General features: G+C 32.4%; 1 protein-coding gene across 2 annotated transcripts; it reads left to right on the forward strand.

The window, feature by feature from the left end:
- Positions 1-5813: 5813 nt before the first annotated feature.
- On the forward strand, positions 5814-18736 carry PRO2 (delta 1-pyrroline-5-carboxylate synthetase). 2 transcript variants are annotated; one of them, NM_001246978.2, is made up of 20 exons: positions 5937-6034; positions 6284-6355; positions 6446-6549; positions 7140-7242; positions 7371-7532; positions 8127-8404; positions 11943-12093; positions 12172-12336; positions 12425-12502; positions 12861-12950; positions 13213-13299; positions 13434-13520; positions 13632-13728; positions 13831-13934; positions 14039-14114; positions 16037-16187; positions 16318-16386; positions 17507-17573; positions 17660-17730; positions 18411-18531. In NM_001246978.2, the coding sequence occupies exons 1-20, from the start codon at positions 5975-5977 to the stop codon at positions 18490-18492; spliced, it is 2154 nt and encodes a 717-aa protein (NP_001233907.1). In that variant the 5' UTR covers positions 5937-5974; the 3' UTR covers positions 18493-18531. The 2 variants fall into 2 exon arrangements, with proteins under 2 accessions (XP_010324853.1, NP_001233907.1); XM_010326551.4 differs by lacking the exon at positions 12425-12502 and having other exon boundaries at positions 5814-6034; positions 18411-18736.
- Positions 18737-20617: the final 1881 nt, after the last annotated feature.

Below are 20617 nucleotides of genomic sequence, written 5' to 3' on the forward strand. Positions count from 1 at the left end.
TATGAATCATAATTGGATAACTAAAAACAGTTTGTGAAACCAAAAATTAGGTTATAGCTACTTAACCTAAACAATGAACCACTGTATAAAAATATAAAGCAAAATAATCAATCCGTCATAATGATAACTTTACAACATGTGGCGATCATTACTATGGCCAGCAAGATCTTTATGTCCACGTATAGGTACCAAATTTGGTTTTGCATCATTCAAATTCTCAACTTTCTTTCCTAACCCATTATAATAATAAACTAATAATAATAATATAACCTCTATAATTCAATTTAGTGTTTCAAATGTTCTTTATTACCTGATGCAATTTAACCGCCACTTTGATTGTGTGGGAGTTGTGACGTTCTCCTCGGAAAGTTATCCCTTTTCCTTTTTCCGTCAATATCTATTTCAAGTTTCAATATTAGGGTTAAAATAAAATAATTAGGTATTTAAAGTGGTAAATTTTATTAACTAAAATTAATTATATGAAACAAATTGTATATGATTTTAATAAATGATCACTTTAACCTTTTAACTATTGATTAATTCAATTATACACAATTACACATCAACTAATTAACTAAAGTCAATGAATAGTTCGAAATTATCAAAAATGAACTAGTGGGTCATTACAATTTATATGCATACAATTTTTTTAAAAAAAATTACCAGGTGCATGTGGGTCCGCCTCTTGTTGAGGATGGGTTGGTATAGGCATAAGGGAGGCTTTGACACTAATTATTGTCATTTATTTTTTGAGTTTTACTTTTATATCACTTTGCTCAAAACTCATCACCAAAATAAGCACTTTTTCATATCTTACTTATCTAATTTATTTTATATATACTTTAAAGGAAAAATTACATGATTTGATAAATATTACGATGTTATTAGTTAAAGAGGGCGTAGTTTAATTAATTACTTTGGATGGTTATTGCTTTGATTTATTTGTCATTAATTATGGGACTCAGGTTCCATTGTATACCCAACCGAGAAAAATTTTATCTGTCTTATATAATTTTATACACACTAAATTTAATTCCTCTTCTTAAAAATACTCTAACAGTTCCATTTTGAAATTTGAAATTCCCCATCTCCTTCCTAATTTTTTTTCCAATTTTACAAATAGCGTTTCTCTATCTTTTTGTTTTTTCATTTTTTCGTTTCTATACTATTTTTGGGCTTTCATCTAAACGATCCGATTCTATCGGAGTTACTTTTCTCACTTTTGACGTCGTTATTTCTACTCTTGTCACTGTTATTGTTCTTATCCATAAATTTTTTCAAAAAAGAATTTTATCGGTGCGATTTATTACTCATGCATCGCAGATGATGAGTGCACCTAATCGATCTATTATCGATGATTCAATTGCTTTTTAGATCGATTCTAGGGTTAAGGACTGATGTACCCGATTTTATATTTAAGAAATAAAAGTTCTTATCAAAATTGATAATTTTTATATACTTTTTTTGTTATTATTTGTACATTTACATAATTGTGACTGATTACTGTATATAGTATATACTTAACTATATTGAAGCATATTTATATATTCTTATATGTAAATCACATATTCATTATACATATATACAGATTCATACATATATTTATTGTTTATATTGAATTGTTTTTATATATTTGTATATATAAATCATATATATATATATATATATGTACATACATATTTCATCTTCACATACATATATAATTTATATTATATACAAGTTGTACATCTATATACATACATATTTCATCTTCACATACATATATAATTTATATTATATACAAATTGTACATCTATATACATATTCAAATATTATCACACACATATATAATTCTAATATACATATGGAACGTATATGTTCTATGATAAATCCATGATGTACAACGTATAATATTTTATACGTATACAAAATAAAACATATAATTTTTTTCTTTTAATGAAGCTTATCCAATATGATGAATCTAATTATTATGCTGTTATTATTGTAGTAGAAGTCATTTAGACAAAAATATATGTTAGCATAAATGCTGGGATTCATTATTATTTCAATTACCGTACATATACATATATATATATATATATATTAATTGAAATTGGATGATTTGTACACTTTTTAATTAATAAATCGGGATATACAAACACAAGTTTTCATAGCAAACTATCTGTAATCATAAAGCGTAATTAGATAAATTATAACTACAAAACATTATTTGCTTAAATCTGTTTGCAATATATAAAATTTAGCATACTTTTAAATGCTTATGAAAAAAGAAATAACTTCTTAATTTGTAATCATGATTTTTTCATTTATGTTTTGAAGTTGGTTGCAGGGTTGACAAATTAAGGCAGAGTGAGATAAGGCAAAAGCTTAACAAGGAGGGTATGGCAATGCTTAAATAGGACAAGGCAGGCTTGAAGAGGAGGGAAGGGTAATGCTTAAATAGGACAAGGCGGGTCGAAGCTAAAATATTAAAAATCTAATAGGGCAGGATTAGGGGGCCTTTTGTCCCACTTTTTCACTTCAAAGCTATTTTGTTTATACAATTTTGAGCCAAATTGTATATATGTTACTCATTCGTTGAGTTGTTATAAATTCTATGAAATAAATAAAGTTGGTCAGTAGGTTTCATGATCTTAGTTTTACTTATAAAGTATTAAATTAATATTTACTAAGCAAATTAATTCTCCAAAATTTAACCTTGACAAGTATTATGAAATGGAAAAAATATTTGAAATATTAGGGATAGTGACATAGTCAAATGTAGCGAAGGACGATCATTTGAACATCATTCATTGAAAAAATATATTTTGTATATAAAACTTATATAAAATAGAAAAACTTAAAGTTATTTTTCATACATATATATTAATTTTTGTATATCTGTGATGAATTTTCTAATATCAGTACTAATTGGGGCCATATGACTATATATGTTTCTCACATTTTTAGCCAAATTGTACAAGGGTTTTAAAAGTAATTCTTGTCTGTTTTACAATGGAAGCGAAGGATAAAAAAATCGTGTTTTAAAATTCTGCCCTGCTGACCTCGCTCTAATGCCTGACATACCACCATATCGAGGATATTCCCGCTGTGGAAGAATGACATAAGCCCGAATCAATTTTTGAATTTTGAAATTTTTGTTGTGTCGCCCCAATTTTAAATTGACAATGTATTTCAAAAAGTTTTGGGACTCTTCAAGAGGTAGATTTTGAATAATGATGGACCAAGTGGTTATAATAAATATCAATTTACTCATCATTCATTCCTGAATGATTACAAGGTTGGAGGAAAGACAGGCCAACCATGAATCATTGCCTATATATCGGACAAGGTCATGAAAGAAGTTTAACTCTATGCGAATTCCACAATACTAAAACGTCCTATGTACCAAGTATAACGGATTAGGAAATTTAGACTAACAAAGCACAAAAGTCCCCCCTACTTCCCCCCTACCTTTATCCCACTATAGCGGTGGATAATGCCATTGTAAAGGTTGTCCAGCTGCTTTAGCGGCTCAACGCAATTCAAAATAGGAATAAGAGGGAGAAGAATAGGTCCTTTTACCATTTTCTCTCCTTTACTTTCTCAAAATGATCTTTTATCTCTCGATTACTCCTTTTTCAAACGTAGTACTAAGGTAATAATTATTTTTCCTAGTACTTTTACTTCGTTTTATGCATAAAGATTACTGCATGCTAGAATTTATTGAATTGAGTAGTAATTCAACATCTTGTATTGAAATTCAAAGTAAAAAAAGAACAACCTAGAATCATTTGTAGTACTCCAAAATTTAAGAATAAAAGCAAAATAATTTTTTACTTTTATCACCTGAACCAAAACAAACATAACCATGTAAAAGAATGTCTAGGAAAAATATTTGTAGACATCAAAATCATATCCAAAACAAACTAGGAAAAAATGGATTCGACAACTTTCAGGGACTCCTTTATGGATAGTAGATTCTTCTACGACTCATGGAGTTCTCTCATAAATAGCAGTGAATGCATATTTAGGCTTGTAGAATGCACTCTTGAGTTTCAAAATCCCATTGAACAATTGTTTACTACAAAACAACTACAAGAAACATTAATTCTCCTAAAACGCGTTAGAGAACTATCAAAAATCTTAAATTTTAAGCATTAAAGGTGTCATATATCTACGACACATCAATTACCATTTGACTTTTCAAATAAACACTAGATAAAATTTATGGATTGACATTTTGCATAATTGCTCAGTAAATAATTAATAATTAAGGTAAAATATGAAAGAATATAATTTTTTTCTCTTAAATATGTTAGAGTGACAAACAAAAGTGAAAACTTATTTATAGAATAATGCATAAACGGAAGTGAACAGATGTAGTAATTTCTTTGAAGTCGTTTGATTTGAATACAAGTAATGATGATATTAATTATGGTGAGATAAGTTATGTTGAGATTAGTTATGACAAGATAAATTATACTGATATTAATTCTTATTGAGTGTTTGATTTGTTTTTTTCAAAATAATATTCATTCCAAAAATGTTAAGAACATGTTATTTACTTATAAAAATACATTTCACGAATGTGAAGTGTGATGTATAATAATGATTTAAAGGAAAACCTTTGTCATTTACTATAATACCACCCAAGGAGAGGGATAACTTATTTCAGTACAAATATATTAATCTCGTGATAAGTTATCTCAGACCTGCCAACCAAACAACAAATTAAGTGACACTGTAATTCAATCTCATGGCTATTTGATGTTATCTTTCACACTAAACGGACCTCTTAATGTGTTAAAATTGATACCATCCATTTACTTTTACTTTATCATTCATAAAAGAAAAAAATATTTTCAAATTGACGAACAAGTAAAAGTGAAGGAAATGTAAAAAAAAGTGGTAGGTAAAAAAAATGACAAGAGTAAAAAACACACTTAAACAATTTTTTTTTAAAATTTCATACCTAAACTATTGAGAGTGTATCATATATAAACTATCACTTATTAGTTTGAGAAATATATTTGTGTAATACACTCTCTTTTACTTACAAAAATCTTATCACTTGACATTTCACATGATTGAAATATTTTACCTTATCAAAAATTAAACAAACCACTGATATTAGTTACGAACTAAAGAATAAAGTACTACTATTTCCAATTTTTTTTTTTATGAAATAGAATTTAAAATAAATTAAGAGCGAAAAGTTAGATGGAGACAAATGAAAAAAAGTAAACATAAATTAGGAGCGGAAGATTAGATGGGGGTGGGGTGAGAAAAATATTTTAAATTTTATTTTATAAAAAAATTAAATTTTCGGGTATAATAATACGTGAATCTTTAATTTTTAATTAGTATTAGTTTGTTTAACTTTTGTTTAGGTGAAATATTTTATTCATATGAAATGAGAAGTGATAAAATCTCGTAAATAAAAGATAAAAGTATACTCCCTTCGTTTCATTTTATGTGACACTTTTCGCATTTTGAGATTTAAACAAGTGCATTTTTGACCGTAATTTCCTCATAGATCATTTTAACATTTTGAACTATCAATTATTGTGACTTATAGTACTCTTAACGTCGTTTACAAATATATAAATTTATTTCAAAAAATTGAAAATTTCATATGCAAATGTCCAATCAAAATTAAACTGTTAGACTCTCAAAAAATAAAAAATCGCACATAAAATAGAAAAAAATATATTACTATAAAAATGTATTTCTCAAACTAATTAATAATAATTTAGATATCAACTAAAAAAAAGAAAAGAAAAGACATACTGTACTAATTTATACTATGTGATTTGGACAAAAAAGAAAACAAGTTTAAAGTGAAAGGACTGAGTTGGACAAATCCAAAAAAAAAAACCAGTATAAAACGTGGTGAGCATTTCCACAATCCCAAACTCATATTAGACTAGAAAAGTGGGTGAAGGAAGTTGACTGCACATTTCTGCTCCTACATTTCTCTTCTTCCCTAGAAATGGAGACAGTTGATTCAACTCGAGCATTTGTGAAGAACGTCAAACGACTCATTGTCAAGGTCTCAACTTTATCCTCCAATTTCTTTTCCTTTTTGCTTTTCAGATTGGAAAAAAATCGTTTACCCTAGAAGGATTTGATTTTTTTATTCTCTTGCACAAACTAAATACATTGACTGTAATTTCACGCTGTTTCAAGCCGTGTTTAATGTATACAAGTGACCTGCTTGTTAGTTTTTGAAACCAACAATGTGTATCCTTTGTTTTCCCCCCTTTTTAGGCTTTTCGCTGACAAAATTTTATTTTTAAAGGTTGGGACTGCAGTTGTGACTCGAGCTGATGGAAGATTAGCACTTGGAAGATTAGGAGCCCTCTGTGAGCAGGTGGATTTTTAAATTTTGTTTTGATAGGTTAAAATTCTTTGTTGGTATCAATTGCATTATTCTAAACATTAGTGGATTTGCTGCATACAGCTTCAGGAGCTTAATTCGCAAGGGTATGAAGTTATTTTGGTGACTTCTGGTGCTGTAGGTGTTGGTCGTCAGCGGCTTAGATATAGGAAGTTGCTCAACAGCAGGTTTCTACTATGTCCTTGTTGTCAAAAAAGTTATTTACTTGTAGATAGGTTACATTTGCAGTTGATATTAAACTGTGCATTAGTTAAGTTACTAATTTAACACATTGTATTAGTGACGGCAGAAGAAAAATATTAAAGTAATATAAGGAAAGTTGGTTTGATAGAAAAACACCACATTAGTGTTTAAACTTTGAATAGTTTAATAAATTTGAGTTCTTGAAATTTCTATAGAGATATTATAGAGTCAGTCACTTTGGGATCTCTAAATGGAAAGAGTGTCATAGAATTTGGATCTTAGATAGTAATTCATTTCGTTTTTCATATCTATGTAGGTTATGAAGTACTGAACTATACAAATGCCTCTTTGTAAATAAGACATTAATTGAAGAAGAATCAATAAGATTACTTCATGATTTGGTGTATTACTTTTTCTTTTTTTTTTTTGACAAAGGTAACAGTATTTTGATTTGGTGTATTACTGAAAAGGGGAATAAACTCTATCTTTTATCCTTGGTGACAAGATCCAATGATAGGATTTGAATTCCAGTACTTGTAATTTACTACTAACTTGCAATTTATCATATTTGCAGTTTTCTTGATCTTCAAAAGCCACAAACTGAGCTTGATGGCAAGGCTTGTGCTGCTGTGGGCCAGAATGGCCTCATGGCTCTGTATGATTCTTTGTTCAGTCAGGTTGACACACAGTTTTTGGAACTTTTCTGCTTGGTCCAACTCATGATATGCCTATCATAACCACAAAAATGTCTTCAGCTGAAAATATTGTCTACTGACTTTTTATTCTTTGTGTCATCTTTATACAGTTGGATGTGACATCAGCTCAGCTTCTGGTGACTGATAATGACTTTAGAGATCCAGATTTTAGGAGACAACTCAATGACACAGTAAATTCGTTGCTTTCTCTAAAAGTTATACCTATATTCAATGAGAATGATGCTATCAGTACGCGGAGAGCTCCTTATGAGGTGTGTCTCTCTGATTTTACTATGTAGTTGCTACCCTCTTGCTCCTTGTGAAGAGTTCCTCTATTAGTAGATAGATCAACAATGTTTCTTGCTGTAGAGCCTGATCTGTTGCTTACATGTGTCTAGATCAATCCATGTGTTGGGCGTAGAAATTCCCTAACTAGTGTTCATCCATATCTTTCAAATATTAACTTCTGCTTTGTTACTAATGTTCTTGCATCTCTTTTATATGTTAACTTCATTATGCTTTGTTATAACTTACAAAGCATAATGAAATTATATGTATTTATATATATGACATATAGATGTATACTATCTGATTTAGGCTTTTACCCATCAGTTCTCTGTAATTATTCTCAGTGTTGATTCCTGGGATTGGGAGGGGAATGAATTGAGATAGTGCATGTGGCTATGTACGTCATTTAGCGTTGGTTCCTGCCACTTTGGCGCTAAATTTCATCTTTGCTTTGATGAGGTTTAGTTTGTAGCTGTAATATGATTTCGAGTTCCTGCAAGTTTTCTGTATCCACTATTTTAATTAAAAATCATTCTTTCTGCTCATAGTTTAATTGTAATGATGAACATTACTTGTAGGACTCTTCTGGAATATTTTGGGATAATGACAGTCTGGCAGCTCTTCTAGCTTTGGAATTAAAAGCTGATCTTCTAGTTCTGTTGAGTGATGTAGACGGTCTTTACAGTGGTCCTCCCCGTGATCCAGATTCAAAGTTGATTTACACATACATTAAGGAAATACATGAGAGAGTGATTACTTTTGGAGACAAGTCCAGGGTGGGAAGAGGAGGCATGACTGCCAAAGTAAAAGCTGCTATGTATGCTGCTTATGCTGGCATTCCTGTTGTCATAACCAGGTATGATACTAGTATTTATTCAATTCTAAATTTTAATTTTTATGTACTTCATTTGTACACATGTTTATTTAAAATATTTAAGTGATGTCTTCTTAAACGAGTTGATAAATTTTTTTGATGCTTCTTGTCTATGTGTTTTTCCCTTTTTCTTGTCAATAAAACAATGTAACTGTCCAAAGAGAAGCATTTAGGGTGGTGTGCAGCAAAAGAGTCTGAATCAAAGTTGAATCTAGAGTTCAGTTGAGGATGCACAAGTAAATGTGAGGTGTCTGACTGGAGCTGAAAGGGAAAATGCTGTCATTGAGTCTGCATCGAAGTTGCATTTATAGCTTACAGTAGGGGAGACAGAAGAATCTGAGGTATTTTACTGGAGTTGAAAGTGAAAAACATGTCATTGTACTATGATAAAACATGATATTGATCTGCTGAAAGCACAAATAGGCACACAAGAAAGAAGAAAAAGTAAAAAATAAGATGAAAAAGAAGCAAAAGCAAGAAAGAACATTAGGTAAACTGACTTCTGCATTGCAAATCACGTGTTGTGTAGAATGCATTTTGAGAAGTATTAAACATTTTTTTCTTGAAACTGGGAACTTTCAGAAGTATGAACAGTTAACAAATACTTCCCTTTTTATCTATGGGATGTCAGGTTAAAACTTAGTTCATTAAATAGAAAGATGCATCATTTCAATCAAAATGGATAACCTAATTGGGAGTTGGTATCAAATGTAGTATCCTTAGTTCATTAAATAGAAAAATGAGTGACATAGAAATTTCTATATAAAAGGTATTTGATTTCCTTCTATTGCGCCTTAGTTTTTGTATTGATTATAGAAATCTGTAAAACTGTTCAGACTTCCTCCATTAGTTTTGGTCAAAGTACCCAAAATCGCTAGACCGAATCAGACACGGATCCCACACCCATGTCGTGGCGACACGGGTGCGACACCAAAAGTGAAGAGTCCGTGTAACTTAGGGCATAATAAAAGAATTGGGCTAAAAGAGATTTGAGAAATATGTCCTTTTGAAGTCAGTTTGACTTGGGCCAAAGCCCAAATTTGTTTTGATATGCATTGAGTATCCATAAAGATCCTTTGGGTTGAGCTTGTTAATTAATCAGATTTTAAAAATTGGGCCAGACATGGCCATTTTTCCATTGAGTCATTGTCGGATTCATGATTTGGAGGTTTTGAGTGTCGCACTGTTTGGAACATAGACATGTTGCTATTTACACAATCCAAATAGGGTAAATATTTGATGTGATAACTGTTCTGGATGATTTTCCATGCTGTCAGTAGTATTTAGCCATGACTTTTTCATCTCCATTATTTCTTTAACCATTCTTCGTTGGACTGTTTTTCCCTTGAGCTGCGGGTCTATCATGAACAATCTCTCCAACTCCAAGGTAGGGGTAAGGTTTGCTTAGACTCTATCCTCCCCGGACCCCACTTTGTGAGATTACACTAGGCACATTGTTGTTGGGTTCAGTTTGGGTTATTCGACTTTTGATTTATATAGACAACTTGAAAATGAAAAATGAAATAATTACAACTTGGTGTACAACAAAAAATTTCAATAATATTACTAATATTACAAATATATATAATTTATTTATAAATGTACTCGACAAAGCATATTTTGGAAACATTCTGTGATGCATAACTACTTATATTCGTTAATATTTCACGCTTTTTGTGATAAATTAAACAATCATGTATTAGTTTAGGAGGCATCTTATTTGTGTGCTTACATAAGTTGTTAACAAGTTTAAGCAAGCATATTGAATAGACATTACGTCTGTGTGTACCTCCCCAAGGTTAGGTGGTGTCACAAAGAAATTAATACATAGTAATAATCAGTTAGTATGAAATTGGAATCAAGATCGGCTTAGGAAGATGCTCCAATAAGTAATAGTTGAGGCTAAAATGTAGTTTTTTTTTCTTTCAAAAAGTATGAAAAAGATTTGTAAAAAGTAGTTGTCGGAATAATCAAGAAATGAGAGAGTTCTGGGAGGATCTGTCACAATTTCAAACTTCAATCAAATCCTATATATTTTATGCCTAATAAAAAGCAAAATAAAGAAATGAATCAATTTAAAAGGTCAATAAATAATTAAGTGTAAATTTTTTACAATTAAGTCATAATTGCCAAAAAAATCATCTCACACTACCTTAATGATGTGAGGTCATTGTATTTTGTGGTACATGTTTATAGGTGAGGTCGGGTGTTACTGTAAACCAAAAAATGAAAAAGAGATTGGAGAAAACAAGGTTTTGTAATACACAGACAAATACATACTAGAGAGATACAATTTTTTGAAAATATAATTTACAAAAAATAGGATCTACAACAGAAAATAGGAGAGTGGGAAAATTTAAAAGAAAGGAAAAAGATGAGAGGGGTCCATTTAAATATAGGTGTCAAAGGTGTTATGGTTCCATGGGAATAATCTTTTGCTTAAACATGGAATACTATTGAAAATGATTAGGAAGTGTGGTAAATGGGAATTGAACTAGATGTAAAACTTAACTTTGCCACTGGCTCCTCTTTAACATTTCTCTGGGTGGCATGCCTAATAAAGATATGATTTTTTATACATATCAACATAATTTCAACCTAGGCCTCCGGTGGCATGGCATCCCCACCCTTCTACATAGATATGCCCCTGCATTGAGTGCCTAGAAAACGTTTTTGGCCTAATCAGCACCTTAAAAATGTTGCAGTAAATAAATTGAGCCCAAATTATTTTAAGGCCAAAGTGGCCAAAATTTTAGCAATTGGAACAAAGGGTTTGTCTTCAAATCTGGAATTTGGCTCCTTAAAATCTGTTTGCATGAACTCTCATTTTTGTCAGAAGGCAAACTGACAACTTCGTTAGGAATAGTTGATTTGTTAAAAGTCTTTAAGGTTTATCTCATTTGTGAACGCAAATGAATTCTGGCAACATGCTAAAAGGAATTTAATCGAAACCAAATGTTATAATCGAATTTACGCTAAGTTGCCTGAGCTTCTCAAAGAGATTATTCTATATCATCTTTGGTCCTTGTGAAATTACTGTGAAAATGTCTATTACGGAGCTTAGCTAGAAAGGATAACTATTCAATGAAGAGCTTTCCAAGGCGCGACTCAGTTGATGAAACTGGATTAAAAATCATAGGAGACCACAATCTGAAATCTAGCAGAGGCCAGCTGGACACAGTTACCTTACCCTATGTATGTATTGGTGGGATGATGTAAGTACTCGGTTAAAAAATCACAAGGTGCATGCAAGATGGTCCAACACACCACTGTTATTTAAAAAGAAAAGGTGTGTTAGCAGAACAAGATGGTGGCAGTAAATGGTTAGGTTGAAAAGGAATGCAATAAATTAAGGCTGAAAAACAAATGCGAATCACTACAAATGTATTATATGCAGTGAAGCATTGTTCTTCAGACATTCAGTATGAAAGCTCATTTTTCAATGTTTCTTGCTCACTTTGCCTAAACTTGTTACTGATTCTCTCTCTCACTCTGACTGCACACTTTCATGGGAATAAAGTGGCTTTGCGACAGATAACATCATCAAAGTGCTGCATGGGGAACGTATAGGCACACTCTTTCATTGTGATGCCAATAAATGGGCCTCAATTGGAGAGACTGATGCTCGTGAGATGGCAGTGGCTGCAAGGGCATGTTCCAGACGTCTTCAGGTATATTTTGAGGGGCATCTGGCTATAACGTTTTGTAAGCTGCAATGATGTGACTATGTATTCTTTATTCACCTCCAGGCACTGTCTTCCCAAGAAAGGAGTAAAATATTGCAGGATATAGCTGATGCACTGGAAGCAAATGAAAAGGCAATCCTCGCTGAGAATGAAGCTGATGTGGTTGCTGCTCAACAGGCCGGATATGAGAAGTCTTTGATATCTCGTCTGGCTTTAAATCCAGGAAAAGTAAGAGCTTGCTCACTTATGCAACTTAGTCTGAGTGATCATGTACCTTTTTAGTACTCTTGCTGAAATTACAACTCCTTTGTCATAGATTTCTAGTCTTGCAAACTCAGTTCGTGTGCTGTCTAACATGGATGAGCCCCTTGGTCACACTTTAAAAAGAACGGAGGTGAGTGCTAATATATGTGGCACAATAATTTTTATTGACACGAGGAACAAACAGATTGTGAAGGAATCTTTTGAAGTACCTCTTTGTAGAAAACCTTCTGAACTATGAGACGATTTTAGTGGGTATTATACTATCACTATGTCCAGTGACAATTACACTGAACGGTATAGCCAAATATATTTTTGTGGTTGTTTAGTTTCTTGAGTCATGGAATGAACTGGCTGACTTGCTGGAAGATTGGAAGAAATAGAGATGTGGATTTGTACTTGCAACTTTCATTGATCTGTGTTCAATTATAAGCCTTTATTTCCTGAATGGAATGTTGATTTGATCTCTGGAATGTTGTCATCTTGTTCAGATTGCTGATGGATTCATCTTGGAGAAATCATCATCTCCATTAGGCGTTGTATTGATTATTTTTGAGTCACGACCTGATGCACTTGTACAGGTATGCGGTGCTGGCAAAGTTGATGTTTCCCACTAATAGAGACTCAGCTGCATGCCTTTTACTTCCCCCCTTCCCAATATGAATTAGTAGGGCTCACTTTTAGTAGTTATTCAACACATTTTTGTTACTAGCAGTGAGGATAATGATGGCTGACATGTCACTGTATGTAAACTTATGCAATTTTCTGCATGCTTGAAGTGCCCATCCTTGGATTATACTTTTATCGTTCACAAACTCGTTTCAATTTTTTATGCATGACTAGATAGCTTCTCTAGCAGTCCGAAGTGGGAACGGCCTCATGTTGAAAGGAGGAAAGGAGGCCAAAAGATCAAACGCCATCTTACACAAGGTTTAACTGATAGTTTTATGTTCTCATACACTCTATACTGGAGGTTCACGTTCTCTTTGTTTCATGACAACTTTTTCACCTTCTCCTCTTTTTTTTTTGTGTGTGTGTGTGTGTGTGTGTGTGTGTGTTGTCAGGTGATTACCTCGGCAATTCCTGTAAGTGTAGGTGAAAGACTTATTGGACTAGTGACTTCTAGAGAAGAGATCCCTGAATTACTTAAGGTGACTGCCGAATATCTTAGGAAACTTATATTCTATCTCTCTTTCGTTTTTAAGAAGTCATGACATACATCAGACATGATTTTGGTTCTTCGTTTTTTTCCTGCATTGCAGCTTGACGATGTGATTGATCTTGTTATCCCAAGAGGTAGCAATAAACTTGTTTCTCAAATCAAGGCATCAACAAAAATTCCTGTTCTAGGCCATGCTGGTAATTATGTTACTTGCATGATAATTACTTATACTTGCTTTCTCTGCTTTGATATCAAGAGTTCTGTTCCGATAATGGGAAAGTCACTTTGTTTGCTTCCAGATGGAATTTGCCATGTTTATGTTGACAAGTCTGCTGACATGGATATGGCTAAGCGCATTACTGTTGATGCAAAAATCGATTATCCTGCAGCCTGCAATGCGATGGTAGTTTCTTTATACCTTTTTGTAAAGCAGTGTCCAGTATTTAACTTCAGTAGTTTATTTCTTTTCTGTTTTTTGTGAATATTTTTCATTGCTTTCCCTTATAGGAAACACTTCTTGTGCATAAGGATTTGGCACAAAATGGAGGTCTTAATGATCTGATTGTGGAACTTCAAACAAAAGGTTTTTTTTTGCGAACTCCTTCAATAATTGAGCTTCTACATGAATACCTAAGTTTCTGATTTTGGGTGCTGGTGTCCGAAATGAGTGGATCTAGAGATTGGATCCTTCATAATCTACTGTCAACAGAAACTGAACATGATTATTGCATCTGTTTATTCCTTAATTTCACAATCATAGATGTAATTAATAGATCTGGGCGAACGGATCCTGTAATGTATACAGGTACGCAGGTTTGGCTAAAAATAATTCAAATGTCTAAATTAGATATGCCTAAATTATGGTGGACTATTTGGAAGGAAAGGAATGCATAAATTTTGAGAGCAAGTTTGAATTTGTAATTATTATTAAGTACAAACACACTTCCTTGCTGTTTTTTTTTGGTGTTACATAGTTATTGCAAATGATTTAGAGTTCATGATAGACTTCTTGAGTTCATTGCGCATTCAGCAGTGATGTTGACCTATAAATATCTTCAAAGCATCTTCTGGTTTTTCATACAAATATCTTTTAACATTAAAAGGACATATGCCTAATTATGATTTCACCCCAGCTTTTGTTTTGATTTCAGAAATCATTGCATCTCTCTCAAATTTCTTTATCAATTTTAGTTATAATACCCAAAATCGATTGACCAAATCCCACATCCACACACATGTCGTATCGATACGGTTGCAGTACCAAAAGAGTCCGCACAACTTAGATGAATACGTTGGGGTCCTGACTTGGGAGTAGGGGAGAAAAATTGAGATCACTTTCTTAATCTCAGTTTAGCTTTTAGTTGAATCACCAACATAAACACTCTTGTTATTAAATCTCATCTACAATTAACAGGATACACAATCTATATTGTGTTTAAAAAAGATATGTTACATGTTCTGTTCCTTGAGTATTTCATTCAAATCTTCTGTATCTCCTTTGTTGTTTCAAACTTGATTTATGATACATAAAAAGTAATCAAATATTATGTAAAGTCCATCTCAGTTGTCAAAATCCATGAGTTACTTCATACCTGAATCCTGATTAGCTTATATTTTCTGATTGCTCCATGGTCGCGTCACACTTGTCATTTCATCCCTTGTATGCTCTGACATGTTATCCATCTTTGTAGTTCTCATCTAGTGTGACCCTGTACCCCCTCTTTGTCTTTACATCCAAGCTTGTACTTAGGATACCCTTAAGCTGTCCATCTTGTATGTGCAACCTCTGCCATCTCATGATTGCTGCGACACTTATGGTTATCCTTATTCATTTATTAGCCTATAGATTGCTTTATGATATTATGGGAGTTACTAATGTTACTAGTGTTTCTATTTATAGTTTCTAATTATCAATGTGACTTTCTGGTCTTGTGCACTACCATCATTGTGGTTAGAAGTGGTTAATAATATTTGGATTACTCATGAACATGTTCAAGATGCTTTGTGGATAGCTAATCAATGTAATACTAGCTGCATACAAGGCACTAATTGTGAGCTGTAGTTTTAAAGCATAATCTTTTTATATTGAGAAGTGTACTAGCCGTCAAGTCAAGGAGAAAGAGCATGTGGATGTAATATGGCAAACTAAAGGAAAAATCTGGGTCCTTTCTCTCAAAAACATCAAAATGATCTCGAAAAAGATCACGTGGAGTCACACCCAAACAACCTGGACAAAAAAAGAAGTGACTTGGACAAGAAGAAACGAAGTAGCTTTTTTGTTCATAACTCAAACCAATCAACTTAATATCGATTAATACATATTAGATTGAACATTACTAGAAAATGGCTCTATCCTAAGTTTTAAAATATGTGGTAAATGCTGACGATCTGCAACAATTACTTTTAATGAGAAAAGTGATGCTGACTATCCTCAACTTGTTTGGCCTTGAAAGAACAGTTTAATTAGATTCAAGACATGTTATCTGATGTTTGCCTCTTTGCCAGGGGTTTCTTTATATGGTGGACCCAAAGCTAGCTCCCTGCTCATGATTCCAGAGGCACGTACATTTCGTCACGAATATAGTTCACTAGCTTGCACTGTGGAAGTTGTTGAAGATGTATATGCTGCGATAGATCATATACATCAGCATGGAAGGCATGTTATGTTTGCCTATTTTTTTACTAGGATGCATTATGATTATTTTTTTAAAAACTACTTCATATTGAAGCTCCGGTTCCATGCAAACTTTTGCAATCCTTATTTTGTTATACCCAACTCACTGCAGTGCCCACACCGATAGCATCATTACTGAAGATCAGGAAGTTGCTGAAGTTTTTTTACGTCAGGTTGACAGGTATATTTACCGGATTACTTTATCTTATCATTCTTGTGTTTTTCAACTTCATCCTTTACCACAACTCATGAATAGTTTCTTCAGTCTGACATACGAACTACCTGTTTGGATTGGCTTTTCGATTTCGAGTTATAAGCCAAAAGCCATAAAGTTGGAAATTCTAACTTTATGACTTTTGACTTATTTTTACCATTTTAGCTTAAAATCAAGTGCTTATAAGCACTTTTTGGGTGTGTTTGGTATGAAAGGAAAATGTTTTCCATGGAAAATGTTTTCCTAGAAAATGTTTTCCTGGAAAACAAGCAGATTTTGGACTTATTTTCTCATGTTTGGTTGGTGAGTAGAAAATATTTTCCGGAAATGATTTTGTGTTTGATTTATGAATGAAAAATGTTTTTTGAGAGACATCTTTTATTTTTACTAGAGTAGAAAATAATTTATGAAATTGAAAAATATTTTTTAAAAACAATTTTTATTTGGGGTGGTGGTGGAGGGGGTAGGAGTGAAAAAATAAAAAATTGAACTTTATAGTATTTTTTAAAAACAAAATTAATTTTTTTGGGGGTTGGGGGTAAATGGGCGCTGGCCGGGGGGGGGGGAGGAGTTTAAAAATAAAAAATTTGAAGTTGAAAATATTTTTAAAAAGCAAAATTATATTTTTTTTTTGGGGGGGGGGGGGTGGGGAGCTGGCCGGTGGTGGGTGGGTGAAGGGTCAAGGATCGGGTAAAAAAAATAAGAATTTTATTTGATTTTTTTTTTAAAATTGTTGTTTTTCATAAAAAAATTAATTTAAAATTGGAGGAGAGTTTTGGAAAATGTTTTCTTAATTTTTGAAGGGAAATCATTTTTCCTTAATTTTGAGGGAAATGAGTTCATTTGCAAAACATTTTTCAAAACTTTTGCCCCAAACAAACATGAGAAAATCGGAAAACATTTTCTGGAAAATGTTTTCCTTCTTACCGAACACACTCTTTATATTTTTACCCAAACACTTCAAAAGTGCTTAAAGGCACTTACAATAAGCCAATCCAAACAGGCTGTAAGTCCTCTGGCATTTCATTAGTTCCCAATAATAAGTTTTGCTCATTGTAGTAATATACATTTGTTTTTCACTTTCCAGTGCTGCTGTATTTCACAACGCAAGTACAAGATTTAGTGATGGATTCCGCTTTGGACTTGGTGCAGAGGTATATAATCTATCAGTGATTCCAAATTATCTTTTGGCATTGTAGTTTCATATTTATCTGTGTCTTTCTTGGTTTTGGGTGAATAGGTGGGCATTAGTACTGGTCGTATTCATGCTCGTGGCCCAGTTGGAGTTGAAGGATTGCTAACAACTAAATGGTATGTGTGCTATGAACTGTCTTTTTACTTCAGTTCCTCATCTACTTCTTTCTGGCTTTAAGTCCTACCTGGAAAGCTACCACTCTTGAGAGTTCGCCTTTTGAAACAACAAAACTGTTTCTTCTCAATTCTCTTTGGTGACTCGTATATCTCTTATGATAAAAGAGAAAATGGAAGTAAAGAAGATGATATCAGTTTAATCTTTCCTTACGCAGGTCGAAATGAATTCTCTCAACTTGACCTAGATACGATTTCTTTCCTATACGACATGTCCTTGAGCTTTATTACATTTGCTACACCTTTGTCATCTCTACCATTAGTTTAGGGTTTAAGACCAAAAAATGTCTAATTTTTGTTTAGTGAAATACATCTAAGGACCATAATAAGTCCAACCCGTATATATTAAGGGCCATTTTATCAATACTTCATCACCAAAATGAAATGAAAACAATAAAAAAGATCAGAGGCATGAGTTTGCCATGGTTTTACTGTGTTTATTTGCTGTTTAAAATCTATACCAAGTTCTAGAGTCCAGTACCTATTTGATGCTTTTTCAGCCGTTTCTTACAATTATAAATGGGTTTTCTTCCTTAAGCTTGTTTTACTTATTTTGATTGGGATTGAATTTCATTGTGCATTTTGGACATGAGTTATTTACCCAATGCTGCAATTTTGTATAGGCTTGCAAGGGGAAGTGGACAAATTGTTGATGGTGATAAATCAATTGTGTATAGTCACAAAGACCTTACTCAGCAAGGGTGATTATCCAGTTGTGTATTTAGGAAGATTTTGTATGGTGCTATTGGTAGGTGGGTTTGGGGCTTACCCAAAGATTTTCTGTATTTTCCAGCCATTGACTTGTGATCATTTGCAGTCTTCACATTATTCTGTATTAACATAGTTATGTTGTTGCATAGGTTTTAACTTGCAGGACTAACTTGTCCCAATTATAATAATATCGAAATATGTATTCCAAATAATTAAAAAAACGTTTCATATACATAAATGTCCTGCCCAGCTTGCAATTTTTCTTCTAGGTTATTAGGTAATTTTGCCAACCAAATCTTAGGTAGACATAGATGAGGCCTTCTCTATAGTGAGATATCAACCTCGTTTTCACAATTTGTACTAGATTTATTTAATATTAAATCCACTATTAACAGGCTGAGGAATTCAATATTAAGTCAAGGAAATCAATTAACTTAAATCTTGCATTAGGAGAAAATCAAGGTTTAATTTAGAATTAAAATGCTATCAGTTTATTACTCAGGGAAACAATCAAGAGAATCTAGAAGGTAATTTAATGAACATTGAAAAATGAGATACAGTACAAGGTAGAAATAGAAAGAGAAAATATATAAACTTGACATTAACATCTATTTTAGCACTTTAACCATGCATAGATTTATTTACCCTCCTAATCTTGTATAATAAGTGTATTCTGTTAAGGTAAAATGCTTGAGTAAATTTTACGGTGACGGATTTGAAATATTTTCTCAAACAAAAATAACACATACATGAACTATCTTACTGAAATAGTTCAAGAGAGATTCATTATGGTGAAAAAGAATAAACCTATAAATTACAAGTGCGTTCAACTTTTATCTTTTAAAAGGTAGTTGATGAATTAAAAATTCTAAAGAGATGGGGCTAGTTTCAAATATATACAATAAAGTAGTTAGTTTACGGTAAATATAGTCATAAAAAATATACATTGACTATACAATATAACTTATATATGAACTCTACACTTTCGATACATTATAATACACACAAAAATTGGAATATAGCTTAACTATATATGAAGTATACGCTGACTTTTCAATCTCGATCAACTCAAAATCATCTCTAAACATTCACTAGCTTTAGATATAAAATTCTCTCAATGTTTCGAGTCTTTTTGAGGTGTAATTCACTTAAAACAATTCACATTTGCAATATCTCATTTTTTTAAAAAAAGAAGGGAGACGAAGAAGATACAGAAGAAGAATGACAAAGAACACTACTAATTTTTAAAGTGGGCTATTTAAACTAATGAACATTTTATCTAATTTTCGGAAGAGTCTATTTATATTATGAGTAATTGTAATGGGTCGACATAAATGCTCAATAAACTTCTAGGCTTGAAATTTAGGATTAATTACATCAGTTGATTTCTTTTAAAAAATAATCGGAAAAAGGGTGTAAAATATCCTTAAAGTATTGAAAATGGTACAAAATTACCCTTCATCCACCTATTGACTCAAAAATGCCATTTTCATCCACCTTTTGGCTCCAAAATACCCTTGTCATCCACCTTTGAGTTTAAAATTGACCACTTATTTAATGATTTTAAATTTAAACTATTTAAATATTTTTAAAATTCTTGATGTTCAACTATTTAATTTATTTTGTATTATTTATAAACCAATCCAATACCCACCGATTACTAACTAAACCCCACCCAATTAATAATCCAACTTTAATATCAAAATAGTCATAAACACTACTACTACTACTACTACTACTACTACTACTACTACTACTACTACTACTACTGCTGCTGCTGCTGCTGCTGCTGCTGCTGCTGCTGCTGCTGCTGCTGCTGCTGCTGCTGCTGCTGCTGCTGCTGCTACTACTACTACTACTACTACTACTACCACCACCACCACCCCATTGACAGCTTGTCGATCAATTGATAGTCCGTCGATGGGGTCTCGGGCTAGTGTCCTGAGACAGATATCAGGCCATGTTTGAAACTCCACATTTTGACACCTTTAGACCCACACATGTTTACACAACAGATAGCAACAATCAAAAGACGATTTCTTCATTCTTAGAGTTTAGATTTCACAAGATTCATGATCTAAGTCATTAATGCTACAAAGCCCTAAATGGGAAATTCTAT

This window comes from Solanum lycopersicum, chromosome 8 (assembly GCF_036512215.1).
Source record: "Solanum lycopersicum chromosome 8, SLM_r2.1".
Taxonomy (NCBI): Eukaryota; Viridiplantae; Streptophyta; class Magnoliopsida; order Solanales; family Solanaceae; genus Solanum; species Solanum lycopersicum.